The 14235-nt window shown below is 35.2% G+C and overlaps 1 protein-coding gene across 8 annotated transcripts in view; it reads right to left on the minus strand.

The window, feature by feature from the left end:
- MACROD2 (mono-ADP ribosylhydrolase 2) overlaps positions 1 to 14235 on the minus strand; it is a 1873143-nt gene that overhangs the window by 771509 nt on the left and 1087399 nt on the right. For all 8 annotated transcript variants that reach the window (XM_070247518.1, XM_023625930.2, XM_070247520.1 and 5 more), the window contains exon 6: positions 2969 to 3090. In XM_070247518.1, coding sequence (XP_070103619.1) covers positions 2969 to 3090 — 122 coding nt within the window. The remainder of the gene's footprint in view (positions 1 to 2968; positions 3091 to 14235) is intronic.

Genomic DNA, 14235 nt, shown 5'->3' on the forward strand with positions numbered 1-14235 from the left:
ATAAACTGGTAAACATAAGGAAGTGTTTCCTTGAGTTCTATGAACCACTGTAGCAAATTAATGGAACCCAAGGAGGTGGGGGAGGGAACCTCCAATCTATAGCTGATTGGTTAGAAGCACAGGTAAGAATCTGGGCTTGCAATTGGCTGGTGTCTGCAATGTGTGTGGGAGGAGGTGGGCCTGGAGAGGCAGTGTTGTGGGACTGAACCCTCAACCTATGGGGTCTGATGCTATCTCCAGGTAGATAGTGTCAGAACTGAGTTAAATTGTAGGACGTCTAGCTAGTATCACACATAATTGCTTGGTGTGGGGAGAAACAACTCATTTGGTGACCAGAAGTGAAGCATTTTGCTTGAGTAGTAAGGGAGACTCACAGAGAAGGAACACACAATAGGGAAGAACGAGGTTTTTCTCTACACAGGAGGAGGAAAAACTTGAATTTTTCCTTTACAAATATACTAACAATACTTTATAATAATTTATTTCTGATTTAAAAACATCAAGAAATGATATGATAAATGTCTAGAGATCTGGTTTTTAGAATACATATCAAAGCATGAGTGATCTCAATCTCCTAAATTTGCCAAATCATAAAATGTGAAAAGACACTTGAAGTAATATTGCCAAAGACTTTTATAGAGAATTACATGTTTCCAGTTATCTTATATCCATTATCTCAACTGATCCCCATAATAGCCTCATGAGTTAGACAAGTCTGAAATAACAGTAATAATTTACTGATTCTTTGTACGTGGAAACTGAGGCTATAAAACATTAACATGACTTATCCATGGGCACACAGTGGTAATTCATAGGGCAAAGACTAAGCTGTTCTGGTAAAAGGGCTTATGAGAAAATTTCTTTGACATGTATAAACACGAGCTCAAGTTAAGTTTATTTTCCATATTAATAACCAAGCTTTTTACATCAAACATATCTCCCCAACTATTGTGATAAGTCTATAAAGTACAAACCTTTACTATAAAACACATATCCAGTCATAATCACATTTTTAAGAATTTTCCATTTCCCCCCCAAATAATGAGGATTTGATGACATTAGCATTATTACTTTCTTTAATGTTGTCAAGACCATGACATTCCATATAAAGCAGAAAGCCTCATTTCCTTCGTCAAGAAAAGAAAAGACAGGAAGAAAAAAGAAAGAAGGAAGAAAGGAAAGGAAAGGAATTCTTTCTTTTTTATAAATAAGAGACAAGATATTTAACGGCAACTCAAGTCACCCATGCAAGAGCACGATGATTAATTTAGCTGGATGCTTTGCTTCACATTTCACAGATATTTCCCACCTCCATTTTTATGTACTAATATTGGAATGACTTCAGTTTAGCACCACCTGCTAGTTTTATCCAAGTCATGTGATTAATCCTTCAAAATCATCATCAAAAATGTTAAGGTAGACCTAATTCCCATCCCAGGATGACCAGAGCATTGCTCCAGTCCATGTGCAGACCATCTGATAAAAGTTAATTTAACTTAGTGGTTAATTCTTCCACTCCTCACCTAATAGTAGTAAGTAGTATAAAAATAGATATGATTGTTTTAAGAGCAGTATAATTAATGATGTTTCTTTTTCCTATTAAAAGGATGGGTGCTGTTTTTACACTGTTTCTAATGGGCTAGCCTCTTCTTACTTCTTATTGGCTTAAAAAAAAAATCATTAGAGATGCCAGAAAATTCATTATCAAATTCTCTTCAGGTCTCAAATCCATATTTCCCAAGTTGGAAACTTCTATACATATCCAACTTTCCAAGCACTTCAGCTCCCTGCTTTTTTAAATCAATAAGCCATATTGACAAAATTTTAATTATTCCTTGAATGTGAACACCTATTTTGATTTTTCTTATTTTCCTGTAGAAAACAAAATTAGCCAACTGGTTTAGTAGTTTGCTTTGCTCCATTCTCTTTGAACTTCAGCTTTCTCTTCTAAGACAGAATAGGGTCTTAACTTATTGATTCATTTGCAAAGAGAAAATTTTTAAAAATCAAAGAGTGAAATGAAATAACCAGCTCTGCTAATAATTATGCAAAAATTTAAAAGGCTGTAATATTGGCTTGCAAAAAGTTTTCTAATTTTGAGCAAACTCACCAATGTACATTGAAAAAGGCACTTCATCATTATAATCATGCATGAAAAGTCCAGTGACCATCCAAGGTTATCTAAATGTTTCTGACTCTCAATGCTCCTTCATGCAAATAATAAAACCACTACTTCTGTGAACTGCCAAGCGATGCTGATCCATTCAGCAGGCTAAGAAGTGAAGTGTTTAACTATCTCCCTGCCCCACAATTTCAACAAGGTTATAATCTATGTGAAAAGACCCAAGGGGTTCTGCGCAAATTAATTTACTATTGAGTATTTACACTCCCATTTTTCTCACAGTTTTATTTTCTTGGTGTAATTGAGATGTAATAAACCTAGTATATGTTGCAAAAGAAAAGCAGGTGAATAAATATCTTCAAATCCAGCTAGAGGAGACTTCCTTTCATCTCAGCCTACTGGTAAGGAAATAGATTAGATCCACATTTTCTGAACTCTCTCTGTTTAAACTGGTAAAACTTAGAAGGGATATGGCATACCCAACAGCAGAGTGTTAGTTTAGGAAGAGTGAAATAAATCTAAAAGAATAACAACTTTCAAGTTAAAACACACACACACTTTTTTCAAAAGAAAATGGCAAAAAGGAGGGAAGAAATTAGATGAGATGGTTCCAGTTCTGGAATCCTATAGTTTTAAATCTCAAAACATCATGAGCAATTAAACAAATATTTAGGGCATACAAAAGAATGGAGTCATGATAATCAATAGATTACATCATTTACTAAGATGCTTAAACTTAGTTTTCAGAATTTTGAAAATGGTTTCCTACCCTCATTTTGGACAAGATTGATTTCTAAAATATAAAGGCTGAAAAAGAATAAAAAACAGGAACATAAAAGTACTTACAACTGATCGGATGTTATTTTCTTTCACCAGCTCCAGAGATGATTTATAGCAATTTGCAAGGTCTTCCTTGTGGGAACCATTAATATGGCCTCTGGCTATTGGCCCTACAGTATGGATGACGTCTGTAAATGCAAAAGGAAAGAAAAATAGGATAAACGAGGTATTTTTCACTTTCATATAATTGGTGTTTTATTTATTTTAGGTATTTGTATTGGAGCCTGGAGACAAGCAAGCTAAGAAATACTGACGATGCAAATGCTTCCCTGGTAAAAGATTTTAGATAGCATAGCCTTCTAAAGTAGCAGTTTCCCAGGAAGGTGATAATTGTGAAAAGGAATTCCCTACCAGTAAACTGTTCCATCATCACTGGTCGGACCCCAGGGAGACAGATTATAAGATGTGAATAATTGGCACCCTGGCAAAAGATAAAGGCTGGGTGGAAAATAAACTGAGAAATAATTGCCTGCAAAATGAGCATTCTGAATTGATATGTGAAGGAAGAAGCAAAGCTATACATCATTTGTAGATAAGACAATGGTGTCGGGCTTTGGACACAATAAATAAGGGCGAGTTTTGGAAAGTATGCCAAGAGAGTTGATAATTGTCAGTAATAACCCTAAAAGGAATAATTTTAAAATTTTTCTACCAATTTTAAAGTGCAACCTACCATTCCTCACATACATGAGGTGCGCTAGGCATAATAGTCCCCAATGATTACCTAGCTTCTAATTTTTACTATATTAAAACTTTCAAAAAGCAATCTGTACTTTTCAACCACCATTTACATTTAAAACACATAAAAAACCAGCCATTGTGGTATTCTTTAAATATCTACACATACATAAATCTTTAAATTTAAGAACATAATGAATTGGACTATCCTAATTTTAAAGTCAATAAAGATTACAAGAAAGCACCTAAATTTTTACCTAAATTACTTGAAAATGCCTTACAATTCCTGCTTCCCAGTCCTATCTGTTAATATGGATTATTAGCCCATTTCCTTGATGTCAGTAACAACAACTAATCAACTTCAATCAAAAAAGATAAATTCAGTCTGATATCACTGGAATATTATAATGAAATGGAATTATTTGCTTTGGCTAATCAGTACCACTTAATTTCAACAACAATGACAAGAGAATAAGACCACATTACAAAAATGAGGCTATGGAATAGCTTTAAATTGCATATGAAATTTGAATAGCAGAAAATAAATCACAAAGGGAAAAAATCTTTGTTGATTGCCTGCCAAATGTTGAGTGTGACTCAACGTTTGAGAAAATCCCCAAAATGTTGATTTCAACTTTAAACTCTGAAACAGTATTTAAACCCTTGTCAGATAATATCTTTAATATTTTTGATATTATGATTTTTGATATAATGATAACTTTTGATCAAAATAGGCAGAAACATCACCAGTGAGTTCTTGAAGATGTTATTTCACAGGGAAACCTGGGTTTAAAGTGAGAAACTCTACAATGTAGAAGGAAAGGCTAAAGGGAGATAGGTCGTATTTAGCAAAAGAAAAACAAAAACATGAAAAAACAGCACACAATATCATTTTCTTCTAACAATAGTAACAAATAAGAGTTGCATTTATTGAAGAAATACAAGTCCTATACCCTATGTAGTGAATTTTTATGTGAATATTTTACATTAGTTTCTGTTTTTAAATGAATGCTAGAACATATGAAGAAGGAAGATTGTACTTAGCTTTACTTTATTTTCTCCTTTGTGACTACTTGTTGTTTGTGCCCAGCTATGATATTTGAAATTCCCTAATAAATACAAATGGAAGAAAAGCTGTAGAGTGACAATTCAGAATTCTACAGGGCAGCATTTCCTAAAGTGGCTTCAGTAAGATACAGGTTTAAATGTCAATTAAATTTGAGAATCACAAGTAAAATTAAGTCAAACCAGCTACCTTTGTGAAGGACCTCTCCGGACATTTAGTATGCTACAGTCAATTGTGAATCTCCACGAGGAGGATACAGAATGCTCTGTTTCCAAAAGATGTTTGACTATCGAAACCTATGTTTTGTAGAGTACTCTCCTCAGGAGACTAAGTTTCCACAAATTAACCTTTGGGAAATGTCGTTCCAGGCAACTGTGGCACTCTTAATACCATTGTTGAAGGTGAAGTCGATGTTTTTCCCCTCCTTCCTCATTGACTCTGTATATCAAACACATAATACATAAAGGAGCAACAGGACATGACTTTGGTTTCCTTGTTTTATAGATGGAGAAGGTCAAGAATAATTATCTTTCATTTAGGGTCATAAAGATGTATCTACTTGAGCCAAGTAAAAACAGGACTTAAGAGGCATTAATGGGAAGACAAGAGAGAGAGAAAGAGGCCCATAAGAGCAGAAAATAGTGATGTAATAAATAAGTTTTTTCTTTGCTTTTTTTCTAAGCCATCATTGTCCACATAACTTAAATAGTATTTATGAAAAATTACCCTTCGCATTTCTTCAGTTCTCCATTTAATTTAAAAGTCTGAAGACAAACAGCCAATAAACGAGCCTCCTCAACATCAAAATAATTGATCTCTGAATTTAATGCTCTATATTACATTTACAGCATCCAAGATCAAGTGTTATTATCGACCAACACAATGACCTCTCAGATCCACAAAGCTTGAGGTGAATCAATGTGAAGCTTGAAAGGAAATTTCCTTCATTATTTTAATTGTTCCTAGTACTTATGAGCAACTCTTCCACAAAGAGGACTTCCTCTTTTTTGGTTATAAAATTTAGTCAGGAAGCCTGCCTTCAAATCCAGGCTCCAGCTCTGACTCCCCTAGCACCCCAGATGAAGTCATCATTTCATTGGTCCCTGCTTTGGTGTCCTTATCTGTAAAACAAATCAGCTGCTCAGATGATCTCTGTGGTCTCTTCTGTGTTGTGTAGCATCATTCATATTTAACTTTCTAATGGAGACAGATGGAGATGGAGTACAGATGATGTCTGGGCTGGTAAAGGAGACCTTAAACATGTTAAGTGACTTGCAGGCCTGGTGAGTATAAGAATCCTTTTTTTTTAATCATCTGATTTATTTTTATTAATTTTTAAAAAATACTTAATTGCAGTAACATTGGGTTATAACATTATATAGCTTTTGGATGTACATCATAATATATTTCGAATTCTGTGTAGATTACATCATGTTCACCACCCGAAAACTAATTATAGTCCATCCCCTCACATGTGAGCCTAATCACCCCTTTTGCCCTCCCCTCGCTTCCCCTATGGTAACCACCAATCCATTCTCCGTTGCTACGTGTTTGTTTGTCGTTGTGTTTATCTTCTACTTATGAGTGAGATCATATGGTATTTGACCTTCTCCCTCTGACTTATTTCACTCAGCATAATACCCTCAAGGTCCATCTATGTTGTCACTCTTTGCAGATGACATGATTTTATATCTAGAAAACCCTAAAGAAACCACTAAAAAACTTTTAGAAACAATAAAGGGATACAGTCAAGTCGTGGGATACAAAATCAACGTACAAAAATCGGTCGCGTTTCTATACACTAACAACAAAGTCTCAGAAAGAGAAATTAAGAATACAATCCCATTTACAACTGCAACAAAAAGAATAAAATACCTAGGAATAAACCTAACCAAAGAGGTGAAAGATCTGTACACTGAAAACTATAAAACATTGTTGAAAGAAATTGAAGAAGACACAAAGAAATGGAAAGATATTCCGTGCTCTTGGATTGGAAGAATTAACATTGTTAAAATGTCCATACTTCCTAAAGCAATCTATAGATTCAACACAATCCCTATCAAAGTTCCAACATTTTTCACAGAAATAGAACAAAGAATCCTAAAATTTATATGGAACAACAAAAGACCCCAAATAACCAAAGGATTCCTGAGAAAAAAGAACTAAACTGGAGGTATCACACTCCCTGATTTCAAAATATACTACAAAGCCATAGTAACCAAAACAGCGTGGGACTGGCACAAAAACAGACACACAGTTCAATGGAACAGAATTGAGAGCCCAAAAATAAACCCCACCAGTTGTGTGACCTTGGGCAAGTCACTCTCCTCTTTGGGCTTCCAGCCTCAGAGCTAAAAAAAAGAGTTGAATATGATGGCCTCTAAGATTCTTTGTAGCTTGCAAATGTAACTCCTCTTCTATGTGCCTATCAAGAATTGATGTACAGATTCTAAGTGGTCTAATTCATTCTTGTCCAGATAAATGAGGATAGGTCATGGTTCAAGTTTCTCAAATATGCTTATACAATGAAGTGCAAATCGGTACCATCCTTAGAGAGTGTTTTAACCATATCTATCAAAATTACACATGTGAGCTATTTTTGACCCAATAGTTCTATTTCTAGGAATGCATCCTATAGATTATATGCTTCCTCATGTGCTAAATCACATTTATGCGATCATTCCTTCTACATTGTATATAATAGGAAAGATTAGAAACAACCTAAATATCCATTAATAGGGGACTAGATAAATAATTGTACATTTATACAATGAACTATTGTACTTCTGTAAAGAGGACAATGAAAATATGTATGGATATAAAAAGATATCCAAGACATATTGCTAAGTAAAAAACAAAAGAAAAAGAGGCAGAAAAGTCTGATTAGCATACTACCATTAGTGTAAAAATAGCCCACAGTTGTAGAAAAGAATGTGTTTGTTTTGGCTAATTCCTGCATAAAATATCTCTGGAAGGATTAACAAGCAATTAATAACAGTGGTTACTTCCACAGGAAGTGATGGAAACTGCAAAGATGTAGAGAATATGGCAAGGAAACTTTTCAATGCGTATTTGTTATATTTTTTGACATTCAAATTATGTGAATACATTACCTATTCAAAAATTAAGTAAGCATTAAAACGAAGAATATATGGTTTATTAAACCACGTTCTGGATTCCATCTGCCATTATCCTACTACATATAAAGATTGTTAATGTGCTTTTCAAAGATGATCTTACATTACTACCAGTATGAAAATACTCTTAAATTAAACAAAAAATTATTCCAAGGGATTTAACAGAATGACTCCACTAATTATATCTTTCTTTCATTTTGCTACTCTCAATAATCTCTCTATATGAAACAATTATTTTAATATAAAAGTAGGGTTTAAATGGTAAAAAAAGAAAAAGGGCATTTTTCTCCTATATGGCTAGTATTTATCTTTAAAGTTTTACTATATAATTTCAATACCCAAACTGAGTCCTACATACTTTATAGTGGAAATGCAGTACAGGTATACACTTAGGTATCTCTGTAACCAAAGAATTTTCAACAATATTCAAGAATTCTTAGAGATGAAAAGGACAATATAGAAAATGTAATCTATTTTTCCTTGTTCAAGGGAACCAGAGAGGCAGAATAGTATCCCCAAAGTCACAGATCAATGGGGGGAGACACAATATCACAATAACAATATGATTATAAATAAACTTTTCCCAAGGTAACTACTCATTGAAGGTAATGGCATTCACTAGATATATGAATTTTGTTACGTTTATCATGAATCCTGTTATTTTTAGCTTCATAGTCTGTATACATGCAGATTCTGATTGGCTATTGCTGTGCAAAAAATTACCCCAAAACATGGTTATTTGAGACAATAACAACAATTTTATTATTTCTTATGGTTTCTCTGGGTCAGAAATTCTTGAAGGGCTCAGCTAGAGGGTCTGGCACAGGGTCTTTCAGATGGTTCCAGTTAGCTGGTGGCTGGCTGTGGAACAATGCCAGGGGACTGTGGCAGCTAAGGGCTGGACAGGTATTTCAGGCTCTTCCTGTGGTCTCAGGAACTCTCCATGTGGGGTAGTTGGGTTTCCTTACAGCATGGCAGCCTCAGAGCAGTCAGATTGCTCACGTTAGAGCTCAGGGCCCCAAAAGCAAGTGCGCCAGAGGTGGAAGCTGTGCCACTCTTTACAATCCAGACTTGGGAGTCACACAGTATCACTACCACTCTCCCTATTAATTGCAACTGTCACACAATCCCATCTATTTCAAGTGGAGACACACAGACATCACCTCTTGATGGCAAAGAATTTGTGAGCATATTTTAAAACGGCCATAATGCAGGACTCCTCAGATACTTGGGGCTTTATTGAGGTTAGCACGATTTTTCAATTACAGTCTTGTCGTAGATAAATAAAAAACCACTGAAAAAGCTGAAATGATTAAATCTATTTCCATGCAGCCACTATAGAAAACAGTATGGAGGTTCCTCAAAAAGTTAAAAATTTAACTACATATGATCCAGCAATTTCACTACTGCGTATTTATCTGAAGGAAATGAAAACATAAACTCTAAAAGATATCTGCTCTCCATGTTTATTGCAGCATTATTCACAATAGCCAAGACATGGAAACAACCTAAGGGTCCATTGATGCACAATGAATAAAGAAAATGTGCTATATATAGACAATGGAATATCATTCAGCCATAAAAAAGAAGGAAATCTTGCCATTTTCAAAAACACAGATGGATCTTGGGGGCATTATGCTGAGTGAAATAGGTCAGACAGAGAAAGACAAATACTGTATGATCTCACTTAAATGTGGAATCTTTAAAAAAAGAAAAGAAACAGCTAATAGATACAGAGAACAGACTGCTGTTTGCCAGAAGTTGGGGGTTGAGAGGGTGACAGAACTGGATGAAGGTGTTCCAAAGGCACAAATGTGCATTATAAAAAATAAATAAGTCCTAAGGATGTAAGGTACAGCATGCTGACCGTAGTTAGTAATATTATATTGTACATTTGAAAGTTGCTAAGAGAATAAATCTTGAAAGTTTTATCACAAGAAAAATATATATTTCCAGTATTGCATTCTCAGATCTATTATCTTAACAAGTGAACTCCTGATTTAATAAAAATTAGAGCTAGGGAAAGATTTGAATATGAGATTAATATATTTATTAATTGTAAATACAATCTAATTTGGAGATCGCAGTGTAATTGTAGCTCCTAGATAGAATTGCCTGGTCCAGAACTACTTTTGTTGCTTCTTCTGTCTTAAAATCGGGCAGGAACTTGTGGGCAAACGAAAGGGCAGGCCCTGGCTGTTACAGAATCAGCATCATATCTCCCTGTGAGCAATAAAAGTAATGTTATTTCCCTGAAATGTCCAGCTCCACACTCAAGAAAAGAAAAGCATTTGTGTGTCTGAAGCCCTTTCTCACATGACTCAGGAAAGGCAAGAAAACAGCAATGCAATTTGTACATTTAATCAACATTTCAAATGCAACTCCTTGAAGAGATTTGGAAAATGAGGTGGCAGGCCCTTTCGTGCTTTATCAGACTAAAGTGTGGCAAGACAAATGAAACCTGTTTTTGCTCATCTATTTCTGAAATCAATCAGTCTATAAATCAGCTCTTTTGTTTTGAAGCAATAACCCTCACCTTGTGCTTCCCTCCCCGTTTTATCCTGGGAAATTAGTCTGAACTATATAAAACAGGAGGGCAGGATAGAAGGCTTTCTTTGAAGGGGGTGCTGGGGAGAGGCTGCTTTCATTTTTAAAAGTGTAAATTGAAAAATGTGTGATTGGAATGCCAAATAAATATTGAAAGCAGTAGAATTATTTACAAAGATTCAATCAGACTTACCCTTGGCAAAACAAATGCAGCAAAAACATTCTGTGAAAAAATATTAGCATAATGAATTTTAAAACAAATGAGAGAGCACATATAGGTTGTTCTCATCGTTTTCCATTTGAGAAGCAACTGTGCTACATTCAAACTGTTAATGAACAGTCAGACCAAGTGTAGAATCAATTACACGTTGCTTTCATTCACTCCACTCTTGTATTCATAAGCATAATCGGTCCATCTAACAGACTGCATAATGATGCTATGCCCTGTCAATCATATTCAAATTGCATGAATTTTAAGGAGAAAACCAACACATGGAATTAAATTGATTTTCTTTTCTAAAGATACAACCACAAAACCAAGCACGAAACATACTATTTGTAAATCTTATTGGCCAATTTATATGATAAGCACCACCAATCTATGACCTGAAACAGAATACTTGAAGTTCAGTTAACGGGAAATTGAATTACCATCTGATAGCATTACAAAGTAAATGCTGCCTTTTCTCTCCATATAGGTCAATGTTTTCATATACACATTTTCAAAACTTGTTTTTATTATATTTCAAGAAGCAATAAATTGTCCCTAAGATATTCCTTTCAGTCTGTAGCAGATATCAGTTAGAATGTACTTCAACTATTGCGCTGTAGCACGCTTTTAGGTTGGACTATTCTCTCACACATTTCTTTAGCTGTACGATACATTTCTTTCCGTGTCCAGAAAGACTAAAGTCATCCAACATTTTGGATGAGATTGGGATAAACCAGCACTTACAATGTGATTTTCTAGTCCATTTTCCTTTGAGTCTGTGAGTTGACCCTATTTTATTTTTTTTTTTACTGTTCTTAGTTACAAAAGACTTTTGGTTTACCTCTCTCAGCCTCCTTGGTGTTATGGTTTCCTAAATAAGATGTCTATGTCTAAGATTAAATACACAGTAGCTAAACAACATTTGCATTTCGCAGCTGATAAAGGCACACAGAATGCAGTGGCACAGCTTGAATGAATACATGCAGCTCAGTTTGAGTTTTGACCCCTTTTTAGATGAGAATGTGATAATGTTGCCACATTTTGGACATCAAGTGCTGACAATATGTTATGCTTCATTGACTTCAAAGTGGTGAGGTTTTAAGCTTAAGTTGTGAGGTTTAAGTTATAAAATATTATTAGAGCAATTTCTACCAAAATGTTATCCTCTATATTAAAAAGGGAAAAGGAAAAGAAGAAAGGGACAAAGCTCATCTTTAGTTTTTTATTATCTCTCTCTCTTCTGCCAAAGATCTATATAAAGGTTGATCTTGTTGATGGGACTGTGTCCTATTTCAACTGGACCCCTACACATAAGGGTCCATTTTTAACAACATAGATTGAAATTCATGTAAAAGGGATATCCTGTGAGTCAGCCATTTATAAAATCTTTGAGATTCCACAGGGTATTGGGGGCATCTGCATTACAAAAGTGTTATTTCCAACAGAGAGGGATCTTAGAGAGACTGTGGGAAGCTGAATTATCTGCAAAATTCCAACATTTTACGTCATTTTAGAATGACCCCAAAGAGAAAACATCCTAGAAGGAAGTGAGTCAAATACATGGCATTTTTAATGCTTCAGTAGCAGGGGTGAGAAGAGGTGGAGGTCCAGAAAGACAATATGACTTTTTCAAGGAAGATAATAATAAGGTCTTTATTCTGGTTCAAGGAATGGGCAGCAATTTGTAGCCTTTGCAGAGAAATCCAAAACCAGTACTTTATTAAGAGGCAAGAGGAAAGTAGGCTTGAAAAATCCTACGTAGCGGGTAAAAATAAATGAATGTTCGTCCTCATTGCAAGGGTAGTTCTACAAGTGCAGAATCTAGGTTAGGACTGAAGTGTGCAGAGGGGTCAATGTCAGGACATGCAGGCTGATGCTGAGGTTGCCCATGCTTGTTTGTCATCAGCCTGCCTTTACAGCTCCCTTGCCACCACTAGTCTGGACAAGAAAGACTCTTCTGCAATCATTCAGTCAGTCATTAATTCTGTCCTTCATTCAATAAATATTTATTGAGAATCCACTATGTGCCAGGTACACAAGGCAATTGCTCCATTCCCTTGCACCAAACAGGCCTTGTGCTTTTCTGACTCCAGGCCTTTCTTGGTTTCACAAGAGTCCCTCCCTCTTGCCCTTCAAAATCCTTCCTATTCCATGAAACCCAAAGATAATTTACCGTTCTTGAAGATATGATCAGCGAATCCCACTACATGAATTAATTTTGAACTCATGTTTGACCCTTTGTGTGACTTTTAACATCAACATTTCTGAACACACAGCTGAGAAGATTCCATCAGTCAGAGCTCTCCAATAAGACAGCATTCTGCTTGAGGAGGCACGGAATCTCCTGTCATTGGAGGCCACCAAATAGAATTGTATATACTCCAAGATTCTTTGTAACTCTGCAATGTTATGATTCTGTACTTTCTGTCTTCATGAAGAGTCTATGCTTCCACTGCAGGGAACATGACAAATCTATGTCTGAGTCTCCCTCAAAGACAAGAACTCTGTGGGAACAGTTGCCTAATGGATAATTAGTGAATCTGTGGGTGATTAAATAAACGTTGGCCCAATATAATCAATCTAGTCAGAGATGATATACTGGATTAGAGAAAACATTGAAGTAGAGTGGACGGTCTAGACTGGGCAAGCAATGGAATGTAGTTATACTGGTTCAGATCATTCAACACAAATTTTTATAGAGCTGAGAATCTGTTTCTTCACAGAAAGACTCAGAAAAGTCTGATCAAAGATTTCCTAATAACTGCACTACAGAAGATAAAAATGACTGTAACACCATCATACTCTTTAACAAAAGCTATGAGATTCTTTCCAACACAAAAAGAATGTGTGATGACTCCTTGGCCTTTTTTTGCAAGAGATAATTAAATAAGTGCATTTAAAAAATGTGTCATTTCTCTCATCTGCATATGACTCATTTTAGAATAAATTTGCTTTGTTCTAGAGATTGATTTTGGCTTTCAAATCACGAAAATGGAAAATGACATATTCTCTACATATCTTCTCAAGGAATTAATGGGATCGCTGTTCACATTTCTTTAAAAAGTAACATTGGATATAATGAAACTACCTCTCCATCAAAATAAATCAGGTTTAATTTCTCTCTGGGACCAGGGCATTCACAGGATGGCTCTGGACTACAGCTGTTCTATACATTTACACCTATACTCTCATTTTGGTTCCATTCTCTTGGTATATACATCCATGCTAGGCCTTACACCTACATTTCTAAGTGAACACTTGTATTTAGAAAAGACAAATGGGAAGGATAGAATATTCTAAGAATTAGATTAATGCAGATTCTATAAGAAAGAGTACATGGAAATTTCTATACTGTGAAATTACATTTTTCATGAGTTAAACTTATATGAATTCAACAATAGGAACAAGGGGCGAGGGAGAGTGACAATGACAAAATGTTTAAGTAATAAGGATAATCTCACTAAACATTTCCACAATGAGTATTTGCTCTCGCATGAGCATGAACAGTTTGGCTTATATTGCTGGACTGAAGGAGATTAGTCTACATTACCATCTACCTCTCAGAGATGATTGATTTGTTGTGCATGATAGTAGCTGTTTTCAAATTTTTTGGCTTCAGGACCTCTTGACAGTC

The sequence above is a fragment of the Equus caballus genome, chromosome 22 (assembly GCF_041296265.1).
Source record: "Equus caballus isolate H_3958 breed thoroughbred chromosome 22, TB-T2T, whole genome shotgun sequence".
NCBI lineage: Eukaryota > Metazoa > Chordata > Mammalia > Perissodactyla > Equidae > Equus > Equus caballus.